Source organism: Anolis sagrei, chromosome 6 (assembly GCF_037176765.1).
Source record: "Anolis sagrei isolate rAnoSag1 chromosome 6, rAnoSag1.mat, whole genome shotgun sequence".
Taxonomy (NCBI): Eukaryota; Metazoa; Chordata; class Lepidosauria; order Squamata; family Dactyloidae; genus Anolis; species Anolis sagrei.
In genome coordinates, this window is record NC_090026.1 from 61,893,311 (window position 1) to 61,916,598 (window position 23,288).

Below are 23,288 nucleotides of genomic sequence, written 5' to 3' on the forward strand. Positions count from 1 at the left end.
ATATGTTTAAAAGTAGATACAATTTCAGTAAGCTCAATTTTTCTTCTCTAAGAGGAATCAATGAGTGCTTTTCAAATTCCACTGTGTGAGATATTTACAGAACCATTCTCTTTATATTTACATGGAAATAAGTTCTCTAACTTTACTGTTATGCCCACATAAATAGGTACAGATATCACCTTATGGATATTGCTAACTGTCCAGTTAAATACGTTTAATTGCCTGGATTGTGACTTTATCAGACGTTATCACAAATTTGAGGGAGAAAAATATTTAAAGTTAGGTACTTTTAGTTTTATTCATTTTAAAAGGGAGACATTTTACATTAACACCAAACAAGACTGCTGAAGCACTAACTTTTTCATATGTACTCAGACAATGCTTCACATACATAGCTTATTGAATCTCTTACTGATAGAGTGGTATGTATGAAAAGAATAGACAAAATATCAAATTTATTTCCATATTTTAATGAAAAATTATTTATTTCCATATCTAAGTTTATTAATATGGCATAGGTGTCCTTTAGATCATGTTTCTTAAACTGTGGGTCCCATTAGCTCAATATTGGGGTCACAAAACAGTCTCCTGAATTAAAAGTGGCTGTTTTAAATATTTACATGAATTTGTTGTGCAGTGTTTGCAACTGGACTCTGCAGAAAATGCTTCAGCTGCACTTCATAAAAAGAAAAAATCAGCCTGTTTAGCAAGCTTGCAAATTCTGGTTTGTTATCAGTAAATATTTGATTTCTATACCTATTCTATAAAGTTATATATCTGGGGTCATGTAAACATTTATCTGGTCAAAAGTTGTCCCAAATGGAAAAGTTTAAGAAGCCCTGCTTTATATCAAGAATGTTGTTGTTGTGATGGGCAAATTTCACAACAAAACAGTCAAAACAATATTATTGTTGTAAAGGACAGATTTCAGGATATTGGTGAACTGTTCAGTTGCTGTTAGTGTACTAACCTTAGTGCTCCCCCCCACCCATCACCACTATGCCTACAGTGCAATTACTTGTAGAGGAGTCCCTGCAGCTCAGTGGGTTGAACCCCTGTGCCAGCAGGACTGAAGGTCGCAGGTTCGAATCCGGGGAGAGGCAGATGAGCTCCCTCTGTCAGCTCCAGCTCCTCATGCGGGGACATGAGAGAAGCCTCCCACAAGGATGATAAAAACATCAAAACATCTGGGCGTCCCCTGGACAACGTCCTTGCAGACGGCCAATTCTCTCACATCAGAAGCGACTTGCAGTTCTCAAGTCGCTCCTAACATGACAAAAAACAAAACAAAACAAAAAACTGGTGACTTAGAGTTAAGTATCTCCTGGTAATTGTATGTGAAGGTCTGGAACAAGTTTGAGCAAAGAGATCCAGTCGTGTGCTCCAGTGGATAAAGCATCTCATTGATTCCAATGACATCTAAATTTCACTCCTCTTTCAGCTGTAAAATCATCTGAAAATGTTGAGCCAGTCATGATCAGTGCCTTCATTTATTCTACTTTAGGGATAGTTGGCAGGATGAAGTATGTAGGGAGGGTGGAATAATCCATGTATGTCATTCTGAGCTTGTACTGCACACAACTGCCAGACAAAGGAAAAAGATTAACATTTGAGTCAAGGAAATCGTATTGGTCCATTTTAAAAGACTCAGTTAACTCAAAATGAAAAAGGTGATTTCAACTAAGCAATTATGAATGACAGATGGATCCATTATGGGATTCTAAGTGCATGCTTTGAAGATTTTTTAAAAAGATACTTGCACATTTCTTATTCAAGCAGTCCCCGAGATACAAACATTCCACTTTCAAACAACTCATAGTTAAGAATGGGGGTGAGACAACAGGAAGTGAGAGAAATCTACCCCTAGGAAGGGAAAATCACTCCTGGAAGAGTTGTCATGCGGAAAACGGGTCTCCACTGAAGCTTTATCACCAATCCTTGTTTTCACAACAAGCAATTTTTCAAAATCCAATTCTCACAGCAACAAAAAGTGAGGTGAAATCTTTTTAACAGGGACACAGACAGCAAAACAAACACCATAGGGGTCTTAACCTTTCCCTATGATAGCCAAAGCTAAACACACACACACACACATTTGACTGTAGTTACAATTTATAAAGTACCTGTTTCAACTTGACATACAAATTCAACTTAAGAACAAACTACAGAAACTATCTTGTTTGTATCTTGGGGACTGCCTATACTTGTTAATTGCCTCTTTTCCACACACCAATAATTGAGTGATTATTTAAGCAAGGTGATTATTGCATCATTATTGAAGAGTTAAACTATAGCATTTGACTTGATGATAAAAGTAATTAGTAAATTCCAATTGATTCCCCCTATAGGTCATGGACAGCCTGTGCCACAAAAGCCTCCTAGAGGCAACACACGTGATCCGCCCCAATTAGTGATCCCCCCACCCCCACCATACCCTCCTTTTGACAGAGATACTATGGAATCAACTGTACTGTACAATGAAGCAGATGTTTCAGATCCAATCAAGCTGGTACCTAAACGTATGTTTAATAATTATATACTTTTTCTTTACTTCTATGACAGCAAAGGGGAACCTTTTTCCAGACTTTCCTCTGTTTTCTTTTCAGCTATATATGTGCTTTCCTTTCTAATCTACTTCCGTTTAAAAATGCTTGATCCATGATACATAATGTTTGATGCATTATATGCTTGATGAATAAATACAAGAATGAAAATAATCATTATTTTGCAAAACCAATGAGATGTAATGTAATGTTTCTTGCATTTGTGTGCTAAAATGATGGGAGTTGATTATTATTATTATTACTGGAATTTGCACCCTATTTCCCATAAAGATCCTGATCGGAATTATTACTTAAGCCTACAATTAACTTTATATCAAAGTGTCCTTCCTTGCCAATACCTCACTATTCAAAAGTGTTTAAGGAAACAAACATAGAATAATTGAAGCAGTTTGGAAGTAGCTGGGAGATAAACTAAGCAAAAAGAACTCTTGAAATCCTTTTTTCAGTGCGCTATTTAAAATGCAAACAGTTCACAAGGCTTGCAGGTTAATAAATATTAAATGTCAAGATTATATATATATATATATATATATATATATATAGGTATTTAAAATAAAGAGGTATTATTGTATCTGCAGTCTGCAGTCTGGAACAGAATGAAAGAGATGATACAAATGAAGGAGGTGATAAAAACTAATGCTTGACTAGTAAGGGTGCTTGATCTTGTATTTTAATATTAAAAATGTCTAGCTATCAGGAAATTACAGACTGAACATCCCTTATCCAAAATACCTGGGACCAAAAGGGATTTGGATTTTTGATTTTTTTTCAAATTTTGGAATACCTGTATTTGCATATATGTAAATAACGAGATGCCTCAACATGCAATACATTTCAGATTTGGGAATTCCAGATAAGGAATGCATTGAGCTTCTCCTAGCGTAATTTGGTACCTTGCATTTCATTTAGGGTGAATATAAGTATTATATGACTTAGCAAATATTGTTTTTGGCAGTGTTCTGAATCAATGCTACACCATACACTTCTTTAGATATCCCCACCACCACCACCACCACCACACACAGAGTTTTCGCTTTAAATATTCCTGCTCTGGATTTGTTTCATAAGACCTAAAGTACCATTGCGCATATCACCTCCCTTATTTTATTTAGCATTATTTAGCTTTTTTCTTTTTCCTTTTTTTTTTTACTTTCAGTCTTGAAAACCACTGGCAAGACTTAACTATAGTAAATGATTTGTTAATCTCAACTGTTCCAGGTCAGGGAAGCTCATGCTTATATAATACTAATAATTTGGAAAGTTGTTTATTAGAGAATAATATCCCTGTACAGTAATGAGAAAAATACTTTGAAGGAAGCAGTGTTATTATTATTATTATTATTAACTTTATTTATACCCCGCAAAATCTCCCGAAGGACTCAATGCGGCTTACAAAGGCCGAGGCCGCCGACAACAACAACATAAAATACACAGTAAAACTCATAAGCAAATAATAAAACATCAAGCAAAACAATAGAACAGTAAAACAATGACACCGTGACGCAATTAAAAACCTAGGGGGCGGGCCAAATGTAATGGACAAAAATTAAAAGTGCTGAACCTGTTGAGAGGAAACAAGCATATCATAACAAATAATTAACATTTCCTAGCCAATTACCCTTTCTCTGTTCCTGATGGCAGCATTTGTTGGCTGTTTTTCGCTAAAATTGATTGTACACCACCCTGAAATCTATACCTAGTTGGTAGGATATACTGTAGTTATTTTAATTTTAAAAATAAATGGCAGAAATTACAAAGGCAGACTGAAAACATTCTTTTTACAATAATTCACTCTTTATATAATGGAGGATGGGTAGGATACATGTTGCTATGTCTGGAGTTCTAGAGTAGATTAGTTAAAATTGCAAGCCACGTTATAATGAGAGGAAATTAAGGGTAAACTGTAAACAATTCCTGAAGAAATGTATAGAAATTAGTTTCTTTGCATTTATATATTTATAGTCTAAATCTTATAAGATTGGCCAGAGCTAATAAGAAATATCTGTTAATATCCTGGAAAGCTGCTTTAAACATTTTGTCTTGGAGCACTAAGAATACAGATATACATACTTTGTATGCAGTACTAACAATATTAATCTTTTGTGAATGTTTTTTCTATAATATATTAATGTGACCTTCCTTGTCTAGTAATTAGGGCATGGTTTGAAGTTCTGTCTAGTGGATGCTTTAGAGTAGTAGTAATTTGTTTCATGCATGGTTTGGAGGAGTTTGGTCATTGAATGGCTTCGTCAGTACGTATTTGCTGGAAGTAATTTCCCTTGAGTTCATGTGCACTTAGGATGTAGTCTAGCAGTGCAATCTAAAACATGCCTACTCTTAGGAAGTCTGCCTTGGCCACGGTAGTCCATAATCTGGTTACATCCCATATAGACTACTGCAACACTCTCTACGTGGGGTTGCCTTTGATGACTGCCCAGAAGCTTCAAATGGTCCAAAGAACAACAGCCAGATTGCTAACAGGAGCGGCGCTCAGGGAGTGTTCTGTTCCGCCACTTCCACTGGCTGCCAATTTGCTACTGGGCAGCCTAAACGGTTCTGACCCAACTTACATGTCCGAACGCAACTCCCCTTATGAACCATCTAGAACCTTAAGATCATCTGGGGAGGCCCTGCTCTCGTTACCGCCTTTGTCACAAGTATTTTTGGCAGAGACAAGAGACAGAGCCTTCTCGGTGGTGGCCCCTCGGCTGTGGAACACCCTCCCTATAGATATGAGATTGGCCACTTCCCTTTTAACATTCTGGAAAAAAGTCAAGAAGTAGCTTTTTGAACAAGCGTTTCCAAATGCAGAGTAACTGACACAGAAAAATGAAAGAACGACAATGAGACCAGACAATGTTTTTAACAAGGCGACACTATGAATTTATATTTTAATTTTTATTATATATTATGTTTTTAATTGTATTTATGATATTGTAAGCATTGAATCTTACCCTGTTAACCTCCTTGAGTTGCCTGCGGGTTGAGAAAAGCGGTATACAAATACAATAAATAAATAAATAATACTCTGGAGTAAATCCTGTTGACTTCAGTGAGGTTTCTTCCCAGTTTAGTGATGTAAGGTTGGAGATGAAAGCTGCACTGAATGCTTTTAGTAGTGCGTCTCATTGCATTTGGCAATATGTCATCCCACCTTGATCTTAAATGTTTTGAAACATGATCCTCTTTGTATAACATGTGCCCATGCTGGTTTTATTCAGGATAAAAAGTGAGATTTAGTTGAGGATTGCCTACTTCGAAACCTCTCTATTTTCATCCAATGGCTCCAGACACATAGTGAAATGGAATCTGTTTCTAAAGCTTCGTTTCACAGGGAACTTTCCACTTTTACATGTTTACATGTGGAAAGCATACAGAAAACTGTCATTCTGCATGAATCAAGGGCCGCTTTAAAGCTTCTAGTTTTACTTTCTTTTTACTAGAGCCCTGAGAACACCCAGAAATCTACCAGTAATTCAAGATTTACCAGTTGCCCATCTCTGCTGCAGCATATACTCCTTGCTTTGCCGTGGCTTCATGTTTCACTGAAATGCAATATGATTGGGTTCTGCAGTATAGGAGAATGATAGCAGATGGAAACTTTTCAACTAACTTCAGCTAACTGAAGAACATAAGGGACTCCATATACTTATTCCTCTATTTGCACACATGGTGAATTGCAGAGGAATTTCCCCCAAAAGGGGGTGGTTGTATTAACTGGTTTGGGGTTTAGAGTTAAAATTATTATTTTCTAGCTCTTTAGTCTTTGGGTGTTTTTGTTTGTTTAATTTTTGCAGAGAACTCCAATGAAGAGCTCTTCATTTGGCTAGGCCACCATTTATTTCTGTCCAGAATGCCCCCAGGGAACAATTCTGGAACATCCCACACAAACGTAGATGAAAGAGGAGGCTATAGCAATGCTTTTATTTATTTATTTATTTATTTATTTAAGATAATGACCATTTCTGCTATTGCTCACAGTGCATTTCTCTCTAACCCGAAAATTGTCTTTTCCCTGCAACATTTAGTTGAAATGGCCCCTTATTTAATGAATTTAATGTCTTTTCACCAATTCATGCCACACAGTCCCGTAGCCTGGATTTTGATTCGGGGTGGGGGGCTGAGTTTGATTCGGGGGGAGGGGGGGGGGTCAGGATCTATCCTAGCAAACCTTTTGTATCATTATCCCAATACCCCCATGCATATGGGATATACTGAGCATGGTGATCAGATCATGATATGAATAAACATAACAGTTTAAATAATGTACCAGTAAGGCCTTCTCGCGGACCACCCTGAGAATTTGGGGGGGGGGAGGGCTGAAGCCCCTCAACCCCCCCCCCCCCCCCGGCTACAGGCTGATGCAACTTTTCAACTTGTTCCTTCCTCAGATTTCTTTGAAACCATGCTTTATAGGAGAGGTTTAGATAATAGTGTGGCTGCTGTCAATACTGAAGTTGAATATCCCTGTTCCAGAACATCTGGACATGATTCTGCTTGCAAAAATTATCCTTGCTAACAGCATGTTAATTTGCAGTGCAATTCTGTGAATGCCAACTGAGAACTATTGCGAGTGGATTCGCTGAGTATAGGTTTGTGGCCTAAAATAGTTTTCTTCAGTTGTTAATGTATGATTTCCTTTTTTTTTTTCCTCCAACAGTATATTGTTGTGCACAGTTCAAGCCCACCTGATACAGCTTACCTCTTCCTGTGGTCTTCGTACCTCTGAAACCTGTTGCCTCTGCTATCCTAACTTTCTTTGTTGCCTTTTCCTGTTGCATACATAAAGAGGAAAAGGCTTTTGTTTGAATTGCATCTTTGTATCTCTTTCTTTCTCCTTCTGGAACATTCACCTCTTCATTTCACAAACAGGGAATGTTTTCATTTATACTTCATATATATTTGTGGCATATGTTCAGTCCACAAATGTAATTTGCTCAGTATAATATTGATTCAGAATAATTATTTTTATGTTTCTTTGGTTCATTATATGCGTTTGTCATTTAAGATCTGTTCTTTCATACATGGAATATTTTGTTAATACAATATTTTCTGTGCAAAGATTTCATTCCCCCACTTGCATTTTTGGGTAACACTTTTCAAATCTTACTGTAAATTGTTCTGTTGTCTCAGTGAACCAACACTTGAAATGTGCCTTATTGAAACCTAAAACAATGTTGTTGACTTCCCCTTCAATAAAAAATAATAGTTTACATAGCAACCTTATAGAAATTAACTCCATTGGGTTTATTGGTACTTATTCCAATGGACTCAGTGGAGTTTGTTTCAGCATGTTTGTGTGGTACTATGCACCAAATTTAGGAATGTTATCACCCTCAAATTGGTTTTGACTTTAGAACTCCCAATATATTTCCCCATCAACTAATTTGATTGGGACTATTGGGAGTTGCAGATTAACAGCATCTGGAATGCACAGTTCTAACATATACAGCTGTAACACAGTTCTGATATATACTATACGTATTGATTTAGAGCAGTGGTTCTTAACCTGTGGATCCCCAGGTGTTTTGACCTACAACTCCTAGAAATCCCAGCCAGTTTACTAGCTGTTAGGAATCCTGGGAGTTGAAGGCCAAAACATCTGGGGACCCACAGGTTGAGACCACTGATTTAGGGGTAAGCTCCATAGAAAAACATGAGACCTCTTTATGAGCAGACATGTAGAAGTGGGTTGTTGTAGGTTTTTCCGGGCTATATGGCCATGTTCTGGAGGCAATTTTTCTCCTGACGTTTCGCCTGCATCTATGGCAAACATCCTCAGAGGTAGTGAGGTCCTCACTACCTCTGAGGATGCTTGCCATAGATGCAGGCGAAACGTCAGGAGAAAAATTGCCTCCAGAACATGGCCATATAGCCCGGAAAAACCTACAACAACCCAGTGATTCCGGCCATGGAAGCCTTCGACAATACATTGAGACATGTAGAAAATTCAACTTCAGCTCATCTTCCACTTCTTTTGATTCTGCAGCCATGAATTCAGACATCCATGTCTTGAAAATATATATATTTTAAAAATCCCAAAAGCTAACCCTTACTTTTCTATTTTATATAAGGGAGGCTATTTTACTTTGCCATTGTATAAAATGAGAAGTGAGCATCCACATATTTCGTTAGCCTCAGGAGCTTTTTTGAACAAAACCCAGTGGATACCAAGAGCCCGTCATATTAAAGGACAATCAGACATAATAGGAACATATACTCAAGGCACAGTTATAATACAGCATTTCTAATAGTCATACTATTTCTGCTTTTAACTATTTTCTTGTGACTCTATAAGTCTTCTATGATAAATTTACTATTTCTGTACCAGATGAGTTTAAATGTCTGTTTGCTTGAAAAGTTTGATTCAACAATTTTCATTTCTACCTTTAAACATTTTGGTAATATTTTTAACGTGTAAAGCCCCTAGGCATGTTTTTTTCTGCTTATGTTGATTGAATGAAATTGGTATTTTATGACCCAAAGTTGTGTTGACACCCAGAACTGTATTATGCCGTTGAAAGTCTTTAGATGATAGATTTTTCAAAATTATGTAATGCACAGTTGATCTGAAAAACAATGTGCCCTTTTTGCAGAATCACAAACATCTTGACCATTTCTATATATACAAACATATTCTGAAAAATAAAAGTGTTCAGACATGTAGAGTGAAAAGTACTTAAACTAGTTGTTTCAAAGCTTTAGCATGCATACTTCTTATTTTATGCTAGTTGACCCCTGCCACGCGTTGCTGTGGCCCAGTCTGTGTATATGTGTTTTGTATGTTTACATTATGTGTATATGTGTGTGTTATACACATATGTGTTATGTGTATATGTGTGTGTGCATATTTGTGTATATATGTGTGTTTGCGTATTTATGTGGTTTTCTGCATGTGTTGTAATGTATTTTTTGTTTTTTGGCTTTTTAAATCCCTTCTCCTGTGTTTTTCAGTGTTTTTATGAGTGACGGTCACTCATTGGCCTGATAGGTGTATTGTGTCCAAATTTGGTGTCAATTCGTCCAGTTGTTTTTGAGTTATCCCACAAATGAACGTTACATTTTTATTTATATAGACTAGCCGTCCCCTGCCACGTGTTGCCGTGGCCCACATGGGGGTTCTGTGTGGGAGGTTTGCCCAATTCTATTGTTTGTGGGATTCAGAATGCTCTGTGATTGTAGGTGAACTATAAATCCCAGCAACTACAACTCCTAATGTCAAGATTCTATTTTCCCCAAACTCTACCAGTGTTCACATTTGGGCATATTGAGTATTCGTGTAGAGTTTGGTCCAGATCCATCATTGTTTGAGTCCACAGTGATCTCAGGATGTAGGTGAACTACAACTCCAAAACCAAAGTATTTTCTGTTGGTCATGGGAGAATTGTGTGCCAACTTTGGTTCAATTCCATCGTTGGTGGAGTTCAGAATGTTCTTTGATTGTAGGTGAACTATAAATCCCAGCAACTACAACTCCCAATGACAAAATCATTGTTTTTGAGTGAAGGACATACATTGGGTTGTTAGGTGTCTTGTGTCCAAATTTGGTGTCAATTCATCCAGTGGTTTTTGAGTTCTGTTAATCCCACAAACCAACATTACATTTTTATTTATATAGATTTCATCTGTCTCCTGGGACCTAAACAGCTCACAACAACACTGAAAAACAAAACATGCAACTACAACACAAAATTATAATATTAAAATAGAAGTAAACAGATGATCATGCTGAAAGAACAGATAAATGAAAATAGTTTTATACGGATCAAAAACATGTGGAAGAGGATTGTACAACATCCTATTTTTAAAGCTCCTTCCACTGCAATCCCTGCTTATCTGCCAGTGAAATTACAGCAGGAATGTAACCTCTCTTAGAAGGGAGTTCCACAACCTGAGGCTGGATCTGCACTACCATATAATCCATTTCAAAGAAGATAATCTGACTTCAGAAACAGTGGGTTAAACCCTCGTGCCGGCAGGACTGAAGACCGACAGGTCGCAGGTTTGAATCCGGGGAGAGGCGGATGAGCTCCCTCTATCAGCTCCAGCTCCTCATGCGAGGACATGAGAGAAGCCTCCCACAAGGATGATAAAAACATCAAAATCACCCAGGTGTCCCCTGGGCAACGTCCTTGCAAACGGCCAATTCTCTCACACCAGGAGTCACTCCTGACACGACCAAAAACATAAATAAATTACATAGCAGTGTATTTTTAATATAATTTTTATTCAAGAAAACAAAATTCCAAATATAGTTATAAACAAAAACATATGCAAGAAAAACATATTAAAACAGTATCACGTTGCCGTATAGACAGGGGCTGAGAGGGCCCTCACATGAGTCCTCAACAAATGTGCCTCTGAGAGTGGAAGGGCTGAAATAATGTTCTCCTTTGAAGACCATAATAAACCCATATGGAAAAATACATTATATCAGTTAGCCTAAACTCCTGTTAATATATGTGCTGAAGGTATAAATGCCGTATCTGTACTTAAGAGTCCAGATTTAAACCTTGAAGAAGAGAAAATTAACAAAAACGAGAAAAATAGGAAACATTTCTTACCTTGCAGACCTATGACAATTAACATGTCAATAGGAGAGCAATGGAAATGATATAAAGTTTGGAGTCCAGGCTCTTTAGCTTGGTTTGTTTAGCGTGGAGGGAGGGAGGATGGTGAGGTGATATAATCGCCATTTTTAAATATTGAAAGGTATGTCATTGAGAAGATTGAATTTATTTATTTATTTATTTTGCTCTTTTAAAGATGAGAATAATAATAATAATATAATAAACCTTTATTTGTACCCCGCTACCATCTCCCGAAAGACTCGGTGCGGCGTACAAGAGGCTGAGCCCACATACAACAATAAACAACAACAATATAGCAAAATAAATCAAAACAAAGCAATAACATTAACAACACACAATGACGCAATTAAAAACACAAACCAAGAACACAAACCAAGAACACAAACCAAGAGAAACTATGACCTCACTGTAGGTCTCCCGTTCAGACTATTTTTTTTCTTATTTACTATATTTTCATCTCTTCTTTCTCCTGATATTTATAGGGTCTCAAGATGGCTAGCAGCAAACATGACACAATACACATTAAAACAGAACAAAATCATATATCCATGTATATAAAATCAAAGTATGTGTGTCGGTCTGTATCACAAAGGCTGTTTCTAGGTGATAAGCCATTTGCAATGAGGTGCGCTTTGTTGTTGTTGTTCATTCATTCAGTCGTCTCCGACTCTTCGTGACCTCATGGAACAGCCCACGCCAGTGCTCCCTCTCGGCCGTCACCACCCTCAGCTCCTTCAAGGTCAATCCAGTCACTTCAAGGATGCCATCCATCCATCTTGCCCTTGGTCGGCCCCTCTTCCTTTTACCTTCCACTTTCCCCAGTAAATATAGTATAATCAGCACTATTATTCCCACTTAAACTAGTGAGATTTACAAATACCTAATTTTGGCTTGTCCAGCATGGTACAAGCATTCCATAGTGGTGTGATTTTGTGCTGTTTTGAGGCAAAAACTATGCTGAAGCTAGCATTGATACTTGTAGGTTCTCCATTTCAGATTTTTACAGTGTGTGTGGGTGGGTGGGGTGGGGTTGACACTGGAAAAAGATTGCTTTGTTGGCATTGAACAGAAGGAGGCACGGGCACAGATAAACCACTTCTGGATGTATTCTGTTATGAAAACCCAATAATGAGACAATCCAAAACAAGTCAAGAGGTCAGGCTGGAAAGCACTCAACCAGCTCTGGGGTTCAGCAAAAGACAAGCAGAAATAGGGCTGAGGCTAATGATGCAAGGCCATTCAGATGTGGACATACTCAGGGGTAAAAAGAAGGTCTAAAGCTGCAGAACACACATAATAGGAAAAAGAAATATGAGAAGCAGGAATCAGAGAAGGTTAGATTTTGTAAAACAAGAAATGGAAGTATTTTTTTTCAGTACTCAGGTTGAGAGAGCTAAAGTCTCGGCGGTGGTCAGGGGAGCTTTTGCACAATTAAAACTTGTGCGCCAGCTGCGCCCGTACCTTGGGAAGTCTGACTTGGCCATGGTGGTCCACACTCTGGTTACATCCTGTATAGACTACTGCAACACTCTCTACGCGGGGTTGCCTCTGAAGACTGCCCGGAAGCTGCAATTAGTCCAACGAGCGGCAGCCAGATTACTAACAGGAGCGGGGTACAGGGAGCATACTACTCCTCAGTTTATGATATGAATAAACATAACAGTTTAAATAAAGCACCAGTAAGGCCTTCTTACGGGCCACCATGAGAATTTCGGGGGGGGGGGGTGAAGCCCCCAAAGCCCCCCCCCCCTCTACATGCCTGTACTCGAGTATATATGGTATCTTGTTCATAACCCGGAGACTGCCTGTATATCTCAATTAACAGAGCAGGTGTATGTCTGGGTATTAAATCTGTAACATAAACTTTGATACTGGAGGAAGAAATAACATGAAACGCATAGGTCCTAATACCCTAAAAAAGAAAAAAAAATTAATATGTTTCACCAACTTTTTAATGCAAACCTAACAATATCAACATGTGGAATGAAAAACCCAGATCATGTGAACCTTGCAGAAGTAAAACCCCAAACACTTTGAACCTCCCATAGATCATTTGTGTATCTTCTTTAAAATGCTGAGAATTGCTGGTGAGGCAGACCTATGTGCTTTCCTCTTGTCTTTCTTTTCTTGTCAATGTACGCTCAATAAGGGCTGCTGATTAACTTTCCTGGTGTAGGCAAGCACACACAGCTCTGTTAGGATTGGCAAGCATAGCCCATTCTTTCCCAACTCAGGCTTTACTGCATTGTTTACTTCAGGCACGACTCTGCAACTTGACACCAGAAGTTTGTGTTTCTCCAGCCTTCCTTTGCCATTCTTCTAATTCTGATGCTTGCTGTAAACAAGTAAGCAAACAAAAAACCTCCAGCTAGACAGAAGACAAGGAGGAAGATAAGGCTGGCATGGGGACATAAAAAGACTTTATCAAAAAAAGGAGCTTCTTTGTCAGAGAATTTGTTAAGGTATGCCAGTATTGAGATTGTAGACAAAGTTTGGCAGCAATATGGTTGGTTTTAGTGCATGAAAGTGTGTGCCATTAGATGTTCATTTTATTGAGTTTATTAACACTCCTCATATTGCATTTACTGCTCTCGATCATATGAATGAAAGGGATTTGTCTTTGATTTCCTTTGAGGTTGGGAGAATGTGACTTGTCCAATGTCACCCAGTGGCTTTCCTTGACTTAGTGAGGATTTGAACCCATAATCCAACACCCAAATCTTATACCACACGGGCTCTCTATTCCATACCCTTTAGTTCCTGGTAAATCCAGCCAATTTAAGCTAGTCTGCTTTGTTTATGTTCCTGTAAAATATAGGAAATCATTGGATATTAGTCTTATTTTTTCTTGTTGTTTATCACTGACCTTTCCATGCAAATTGACAATGGTTGATGGGACATGTCACTCCCTTTTCCGTAATAATTTCACTAGCTGATGGCACATTCCAGGCACAATTCAAAATGCTGGTTATGTTACAAAAAGCTCAGCATGGCTTAGGAGGCTATGTGAAAAACTATTATCTACACAACATTTTCAATTAAAATGTTCACAGTAAAATGTAAAATAATTTAAACCACATAAAACAGGGTTTTTTTTTAAAAAAAGAAACACGCATTTTAAAAAGATGAATACAATATCCCCATGAAAAAAGCTATCCTGCTTACATGCTATAAGTCTGTTTGGTTGGTGGTACTGAAAGCCATTAAGATGTGTGCTCCCCGTGTCCAGGTCCCTGTGTAGCTCAGCCACTAAGGCAACCAAAACAGTCTGCATCCAGTAACAATGTCAGAGTTAGATTGAAGTGGGTCTCAATAATCCAGTTTACACAGGAAACCCCTTGACCTAGGAAGCCCCTTCTTTATCCTCACAGGTCCTTCTCATAGTAACATGGGAGATATCCTTCTTGGTAGATGCCTCCTGATCTCTTTTTTTTATACACGTACAAGCTAGGTAGATGCAGGGAACACTGTGGATGTAGCATGTCTGGATTTCAGTAAGGCCTTCAACAAGATCCCCCATGACCACCTGGCAAACAAACTAGTCAAATGTGGACTAGACAAAACTACTGTTAGAGGATCTGTAATTGGTTAAACAAATGAAACCAAAGGGTGCTCACCAATGCTTCCTCTTCATCCTGGAAAGAAGTGACGAGTGGAGTGCCGCAGGGCTCTGTTCTGGGCCCATTCTGTTCAACATCTTTATTGATGACTTAGATGAAGGGTTAGAAGGCATCATCATCAAATTTGCGGACAAAACCAAATTGGGATAGCTAATACTCCAGAAGACAGCAGCAGAATACAAAACGATCTTAACAGATTAGAGAGATGGGCCGAAATTAGCAAAATGAAGTTCAACAGTGACAAATGCAAGATACTCCACTTTGGCAGAAAAAATGAAATGCAAAGATACAGAATGGGGGACGCGTGGCTCGAGAGCAGTACGTGTGAAAAAGATCTTGGGGTCCTTGTGGACAACAAGTTAAGCATGAGTCAACACTATGATGTGGCAGCTAAAAATGCCAATGGGATTTTGGCCTGCAGAAATAGGAGCATAGTGTCTAGATCCAGGGAAGTCACCCTATCCCTCTATTCTGCTTTGGTCAGACCACACCTGGAATACTCTGTCCAATTTATTATTATTATTATTAACTTTATTTGTACCCCGCTAGCATCTCCTGAAGGACTCGATGCGGCTTACAAAGGCCAAGGCCTCAAACAAAACAATAGCATAACAAATACAATTCAAAGCAAATCAAAAACATTGAAGCAATAACAGTAAAACAACAAAAATACACCATGACACCTTAAAACAGGGCCGGGCCAAAGTAACGGGTACAGATTAAATTTAGGGCACCACCATTTAAGGCCGATGTTGACTCTAAGCTGGAATGTGTCCAGAGGAGAGTGACTAAAACGAAAAAGCCCTATGAGGAGCGGCTTAAAGAGCTGGGCATGTTTATTCTGAAGAAGAGAAGGTTGAGAGGAGATATGATGGTCATGTATAAATATGTAAGGGGAAGTCATAGGGTGGAGGGAGCAAGCTTGTTTTCTGCTGCCCTGGAAACTAGGGCGTGGAACAAAGACTTCAAACTTCAAAGTACAGGAAAGGAAATTTCACCTGAACATTAGGAAAAACTTCCTAATTGTGAGAGCTGTTCAGTAGTGGACCTCTCTGCCCCAGAGTGTGATGGAGGCTCATTCTTTGGAAGTTTTTAAACAGAGGCTAGATGGCCATCTGTCAGGGGTGCTGTGAATGCGATTTTCCTGCCCCTTGGCAGGGGGTTGGACTGGATGGCCCACGAGGTCTATTCCAACTCTTTGATTCCATGATTCCTGGATTTGAAATTCTTTTCCTAAAGAGATTTGAGAGTTTGTCCTTTTGCAGGAAAGTGAAGGCCGTGTTTTGATGGGCCATTGATAATTAAATGCATGGGGAAAGGATCTTTAATATGCTTTGGTGCTTACATTTCTTTGGTTTTTAATAATGGGCTTTTAGTGTATTTTAATTTTGTTGATAGTTTAGTTCTATTTTTAATGTATCTGAAATTACTATTTAGCTGTATCTGTTTTAACTTTTGTAAACTGTCCTGTCTCCCAGACTGGGGGGAAATCTGAGTATATACATATGCATATATGTAATCTTTATTTCATCATTTTAGGCTAGATTGACACCCTCTTGCTATCCTTCCATAGGAAGGTGGAATTGCTCATGGGGAATGGACGGATTGCTCATGAGGAAAAGGTCTTTCATAATGTGCTATATTGTCTATATATGTTAGTTTTTCTTTTTAATGGCTGTGCTTCTAAATGCTTCTAAATCTATTGGTAGTTTAATTAAGTTTTAATTACAGTATGCCTTGACTCCCAGGGCTGGGAAAAGGTGGGATGTTGGTTTTATTGTTATCTTTGTTATTTGTTTATCCTGTATTTGAGATGTTAAAATAATTTTGTTAATGCCGTGGGGATTTCACTTTTGCAAGATCATTTTGAGGTTGAATTTGAAATAGAATTATTTGGGGGCAGGGATAAATCACTATACAGCAACAAATTATGTTAAACAGATTAATACTGTATTTAGGGAGTATGTTTCATAGGAGTACAGGTTAACATTTAACTTAATTTTACCATATTTCATTTAGACAATCTACAGGCTTCGCATGATACTAACAGCATGGATAACATAGTTCTGGAGCTCTCAGAAACAGATGAGACCATATCTGTCAACAGTTGTTTTGCTTCAGAGGATACCACAGAAGATTCAGATGTAATGAGTTCCCCTTCTGATGTTTTATCATTGAATTCCCAAAATGGCAGCATGAGTTCAAGAAGCAAGTCGGTTGATTCCCAGGAGACTGAAATGGCTCCAGTGCTTGTTGCCGAGGTTTGCAGTACAAAGGATGATTCTTTCAATGGTGATCATTCTGGAAACATTTACCAAAGGTTAGTCTCATTTGTAAGCAATCTGGAAAAATGATCCCTGTTTAACTTAATGTTTTGTAAAGTAAAACACACACTCTCTCTCTTTTTCTCTTACTCATCCTAAGTAAAGTGTTTTATTCCAAAACAATCTAATATGTCCATACCAATAACCACAAGGTCGGGAGAAATATTTAATCGTCGCAACTCAGGGTAGTTTTCACCTTCCTCAAGACACCAACACACACCAAGGCTGTAGTTTTATAGTTTATTGAGAAAAGGCAAAATCAAAACAGAGAAATAAAGCTGCAGAAGTTCCAAAGGCAAAATAGAGTCTTAAAAGCAAAGGCAAGGTTTCCAGGATCCACAGGCAAAAACACGAAGCATAATTCCTTAGCAATGATTAAACAAGAGTCCATGACAAACAGGTAAAATCAGGAACAGAAACCCAGTCTTCAATAAGCCAGAAGCGGTCCACAAAAGCCGAGGCTATTCCACAGCAGTTAACGGGGAAGAAGTAACATTGAACTGACAACAAATGTCTGTCAGCTACACCATTAAATAACCCTCCCAAACATGAAAACATTGCGTTGACCTTTGGCTTCCCTCTTCCCTCACGGCGTGTACTTCGGCGGACTCTTAATTGCAAACGGTCCTGTCTGCTCATTAATTCACTATCTTCAAACTCCTTATCTCGGCCCAGCTGGGCCGAATCATTCTGGGAACCAAAAGGAGTCTCCAGCTGCACTTGTGGGATTTCACTGTCTCTATCTAAAGACACATTCCTTTCCTCGGGAAACAGGCTTGCTGTTTCTTCTTCAGAAGGCACACTATCAGCCCCATCTGGAGCATGTACAGAAATCTGCAACCCATCACTCTCCTCGTCATCCTGCCTAAAATCATGCTCAGGCTCAGAAAACCCAGAAGGGCCACACAGTTCAGTGTCAGACTCAGACTCAGTCTGAGCCACAACATTAATACTGCCACAAGGTTTCATTGAATTTGACTGAATTTCTTGTCCTTCAACATTAATAACCTCAGATATGCAGATGACACCACTCTGATGGCCGAAAGCGAGGAGGAGCTGAGGAGCCTTCTAATCAAGGTGAAAGAAGAAAGCGCAAAAGCCGGGTTGCAGCTAAACGTCAAAAAAACCAAGATTATGGCAACAAGAATGATTGACAACTGGAAAATAGAGGGAGAAACCGTGGAGGCCGTGACAGACTTTGTATTTCTAGGAGCAAAGATTACTGCAGATGCAGACTGTAGCCAGGAAATCAGAAGACGCTTACTTCTTGGGAGGAGAGCAATGTCCAGTCTCGATAAAATAGTAAAGAGTAGAGACATCAGACTGGCAACAAAGATCCGCCTAGTCAAAGCCATGGTATTCCCTGTAGTAACCTACGGATGTGAAAGCTGGACCTTAGGGAAGGCTGAGCGAAGGAAGATCGATGCTTTTGAGCTGTGGTGCTGGAGGAAAGTGCTGAGAGTGCCTTGGACTGCGAGAAGATCCAACCAGTCCATCCTCCAGGAAATAAAGCCCGACTGCTCACTGGAGGGAAAGATACTAGAGACAAAGTTGAAGTACTTTGGCCACATCATGAGGAGACAGGAAAGCCTAGAGAAGACAATTATGCTGGGGAAAGTGGAAGGCAAAAGGAAGAGGGGCCGACCAAGGGCAAGATGGATGGATGGCATCCTTGAAGTGACTGGACTGACCTTGAAGGAGCTGGGGGTGGTAACGGCCGACAGGGAGCTCTGGCGTAGGCTGGTCCATGAGGTCATGAAGAGTCGGAGACGACTGAACGAATGAACAACAACAACCATTTTGTAGGATTATACTGTGTTCATCCTGCTCTTTTTCTGTAGTTTCCCATATGTGTACATATTTTCCTATTCTGTAATATGATATTAACCTTGAACCATGTTAGTCTGATCTCTAACACTTACATGAAAGAATACTGTCAGGCCAAAAGCATTTTTTGGGGAAAATTTGAAATCATGAAAATGGGAACCATTCTGGGAACTGATTTAAACATGAATCTGGAAACCATTATTATGTGTGTCTCCAAATGTTGCAATACTTCTGTCCAGGTTTTCCATATAATGAATCAGGTTGGTTATGATTTTCCAAATGGTTATGAACAGCCCAGAAAAATGTGTTCCCTTTCTTCTGATATGATGTAAATGTTAATTGTTGTGACATTATTTTCACCTTTTTTCTAAAACTCTAAATATATTCCTTCCTCTCTACTAGCACAGCTTTGCCGTAGCTCTATTGTTGTACTCTTCTAAAGACCCCTTTGTGATTTTCTAGCATCATTCTCACAATCTATTTGCTAAATCACAATTTCATGCATCTTTTTTTTCTTGATCTATCACTATAATTAAGAATAAGTTGCTGGGGCAGCATTAGGTCACTGTCGTACTGATCAGTTGTTTTTGTTGTGTAGAATTATGTGGGAAAATAAAATCTGTTTCATCTTTTCATGTTAAAACTGATTTCTTCTTTCTGTTGAAGTACAATCTACAATCTACCACCAGAGTTTAAATTTACTTTGTGTACTTAATGGGCTGAGATTATTCATCTGCAGCAAGAACAGTGAGTCTGGTTATGAGTCTTCCATACACAAATAGTTTACCCAGAATTTTAAAATCAATAGGGTTTACAGTTGGACATCAAGAAAATAAAAATAATGACCCCACACAATTTACATGTTTTTGAAGCAGACAATGAAGTAATTGAGTTTTTCCATGCTTTCGTTCAATTACTAATCAGAATGGAGACTACAACTGAAAAAATCTGAAGACTGGGAGCCCATCTTTATGGGTCAAATAATCCAAGTGCAGGTGAATCCACATGCCACAAGGAAGTACCCCCCCCCCCCACACACACATACACTGGGCAAGTTCACTTACTGCAGGTTTACCCCCCCGTTACCTAAAGTTGGAGGATCCCATGGATCTTCCCTCAAACTTTGCAGCTTCCTCACATGCTCCTCTTTTTTATATAGAGTTATAAGCTTGGGCGATGCAGGGAATGTCATGGATGTAGCATATCTTGATTTCAGTAAAGCCTTCGACAAGGTCCCCCATGACCTTCTTGCAAGCAAACTAGTCCAATGTGGGCTAGGCAAAACTACAGTGAGGTCGATCTGGAATTGGTTAAATGGACGAACCCAGAGGGTGCTCACCAATGCTTCTTCTTCATCTTGGAAAGAAGTGACGAGCGGAGTGTTTTTGTCTAAACATTACTGATCAGTGTGGTTTGGTCTCCATTGACATTCTGTGTTTGTGTGTCAAGAACTGTGACTGTGTTCGAACGTGGGCACGGGACTTCAGATTATTAATTAATGTGGTACTATGACTTAAGAGAATAGTCTGCCTGAGCGTTCTTCAGCACCTGGCGATGAATGCTGGCATAATTAAAAATCCCAATCACATTGATTTCCCCTGTTCTATTTCCATTGCCAATAGTAACCAATCAGAGCTCTGCTTCCATTTCTTTAAATGCTGTGGTAAAATGATAGCAGCACTGTGATTGGTTCGTTTTTCTTATGCTGTTGTGTAAGGAAAGCTGCGCTATGATTGGTTGTTATCTTTTCTACTGCTGTGGTTTTCTGATAGATGCTCTGTGTTTTGAAAGCAAGGCTGGGTTTGGTTACCATGGGCTACACAGATTTTCTTTTGGACAACTTTCATAAGATTGGGTGCTGGGATCATTCTTGTGGCCACTTTGTCTATTCCTGGACTGCTAGTTTTACTGTTAAAACAGATGCGTTTTTTAATTTTACTGTTAAAACACACATATTGGATAGTAAAGTTGTGTTAAAATGTCAAGTCATTCGACCGTCTACTTTTCAAGTTTTGCGTGCACAAACATACGCAGACTGATCGTTTATATATAAAGATGAATCAGTGCAGGATGAATTTGGTCAGATGGTATCAATTTTTAAGGCAATATTTTTTCTTTTTAAATTAGAGACAAGTGTGACACTGAAGTAATGGAAGCAAAGGTTGAGGAATCAGATATATTTATTGCTGATCGGCTGAAAGACACCTTGGCTGAATTGGACAAAGATCTAGCAGGTAGGTCTATGGATCGAATAGAAAGAGAAGAGACAAGTGAACTATCATAACACAAATATTATTCTAGTGCAGGGCTACTTAAACATCTTCCACTCGTGACCCTTTTTTGCCCAATTAATTTTTACGCAACCTTGGGTTTATAGATATATAAATTATGTATACAAATCAAATGTTTACTGATAATTTATTTTAAAATTATTCTTCTTTATACATAGAATTTTATCATTTATTAGAGATGTTGGGCCTCATAACACTTGAACATTTATCTATTTTCATCCACTTCAAATGCTGTGACTGCCTTCTGCAGAATTCTGGGGTTTGTAATTTGGGAGGCCCAGGGCTTCTCTGGATGAGCAATTTACAGAACCCTCCCTAAACTACAAACCCCAGAATTCTGCAGGAGGTAGACACAACATTTAAAATGGATTAAAACAGATAAATGCTCGAGTATGATAAGACCCCAAAGCAAAGCTAATGAGATAGATGTGCTTATTTATCTTTACATCAAAAATTAATCTTGAATATTTCAAACTGCAGGGTGTAGAGCATTCTCAACATTTTTCATCCACACTAGCAGGTTTGATTTGCAGCATCAAATGCTATAATATTCTCTCTTGAATCTTTTTCCTCCTGATTTGAAGGTCCATAATGGAATGTAGCACCTTAGCATAACAAACTGTCGCTGCACACCGCACTTTTAACCCTACGTGCCTCCTGCCATTCAGCACTTTTAACCCTTGTACCCCAGTGCGCCGGCCGAACCAGTTTTTAATAATGTCCTGATGTACTGCCATTGTTGTTATTTTGCTTATTGTTTGATTTGTTTAGTATTGCGGTGTTATGTTATTTTGCTTATTGTTTTGCCTTGTTGTTGTGATGTTATATTCTCTATTGTATTGTGTTTTGTGGCTTCAGCCTGTGTAAGCCGCATCGAGTCCTCCGGGAGATGCTAGCGGGGTACAAATAAAGTTAATAATAATAATAATAATAATAATAATAATAATAATAATAATGTTTTAGGGGTTTATGCCTCCAATGTAGGTTGTAGGGTGGACCATGTACCTGAAATGGACCCTTACCCACTTCTCTCTTATTCCCATCACATACATAACATGCATTCAATCTACATCCTCCCTCCCTCCACAAATTCTTCTTGAACTTTTAATGAGTGTTGACTGATGTTTTTGTCTCAATCGAGTTTGGTTTATTAATTTAACTTTTTTTAAATCAAAATTTGAACGGAAGCATTTCTGATACTGAAGCAATAGTAATCAAGCAGTATCAGCATTTGCAAGGCAGTTTTCCATTTTTAAGAAGTACAGCTGAAGTATTTGCTGCATGTTGCTCCTAACAGATTCATGTAGATGTCTAAAACAAGCCACTAGGTTACATTTTTTATGACTCCAACATTCAGTTAGGGAACCTCAAATGGTTTCAGAAGCTTTGTTCTAGTGTCAGCACCAGTTTCCTGCATAGCAAAAATGTTTTGCAATAAGCTTTTCAAATAAATTGGGTAGTTTGCTCTAGAAGGGACTGCTTTGTAGGGAAAACATTAAAAAAAAAACACCAGATCCTTGGGGGCAATCATTATTTGGTGTTATAGTACACAAAAATTGTGTTATAGTACACAATTTTGGAAATATTTTATTCCATCTATCGCTTGTACACTGTGCATCAGTGTACAAAGTCCTAAACAATTTAAGACCAAGATACTTGAAGGCATTTATTTATTATTTCAAACATTTGTACCCCACCCTTCTCAACCCCCCCCCCCCCCCGGGGGACGGACACTCAGGGCGGCTTACATCTGGTACAATTCAATGCCATGTCTCTGTTATTCTCTCTGACCTTTGAGGTTTTCTGAGGAGGCATTTTTGTTGGTTCCATATGGCTTTGAAATCTCATTAAAGTACACTTGGAGAAGGACCTTCAGCATATCAGAATATATCTTATACCTCCAATTGATGTTAGGCATGCATTTGCTTGTCTCTGTAATGCATCTTTGTGAAAGAACTTCCATTTCAGACAAAACAGATTTCTACCCACAATGTTTCTGTCATTGAAAATGTTTTTGTTTTAATCAATTATACACCACCCTGATACATGTTATGAAGTTGGCTAATGAACA

General features: G+C 38.6%; 1 protein-coding gene across 5 annotated transcripts in view; it reads left to right on the forward strand.

Moving 5' to 3' along the window:
• COBL (cordon-bleu WH2 repeat protein) overlaps positions 1-23,288 on the forward strand; it is a 111,485-nt gene that overhangs the window by 76,138 nt on the left and 12,059 nt on the right. For 4 of the 5 annotated variants that reach the window (XM_060781511.2, XM_060781510.2, XM_060781513.2 and 1 more), the window contains 3 exons: positions 2,349-2,519; positions 16,795-17,095; positions 21,054-21,160. In XM_060781511.2, coding sequence (XP_060637494.2) covers positions 2,349-2,519; positions 16,795-17,095; positions 21,054-21,160 — 579 coding nt within the window. The remainder of the gene's footprint in view (positions 1-2,348; positions 2,520-16,794; positions 17,096-21,053; positions 21,161-23,288) is intronic. The other variant, XM_060781514.2, reaches the window with a different exon arrangement.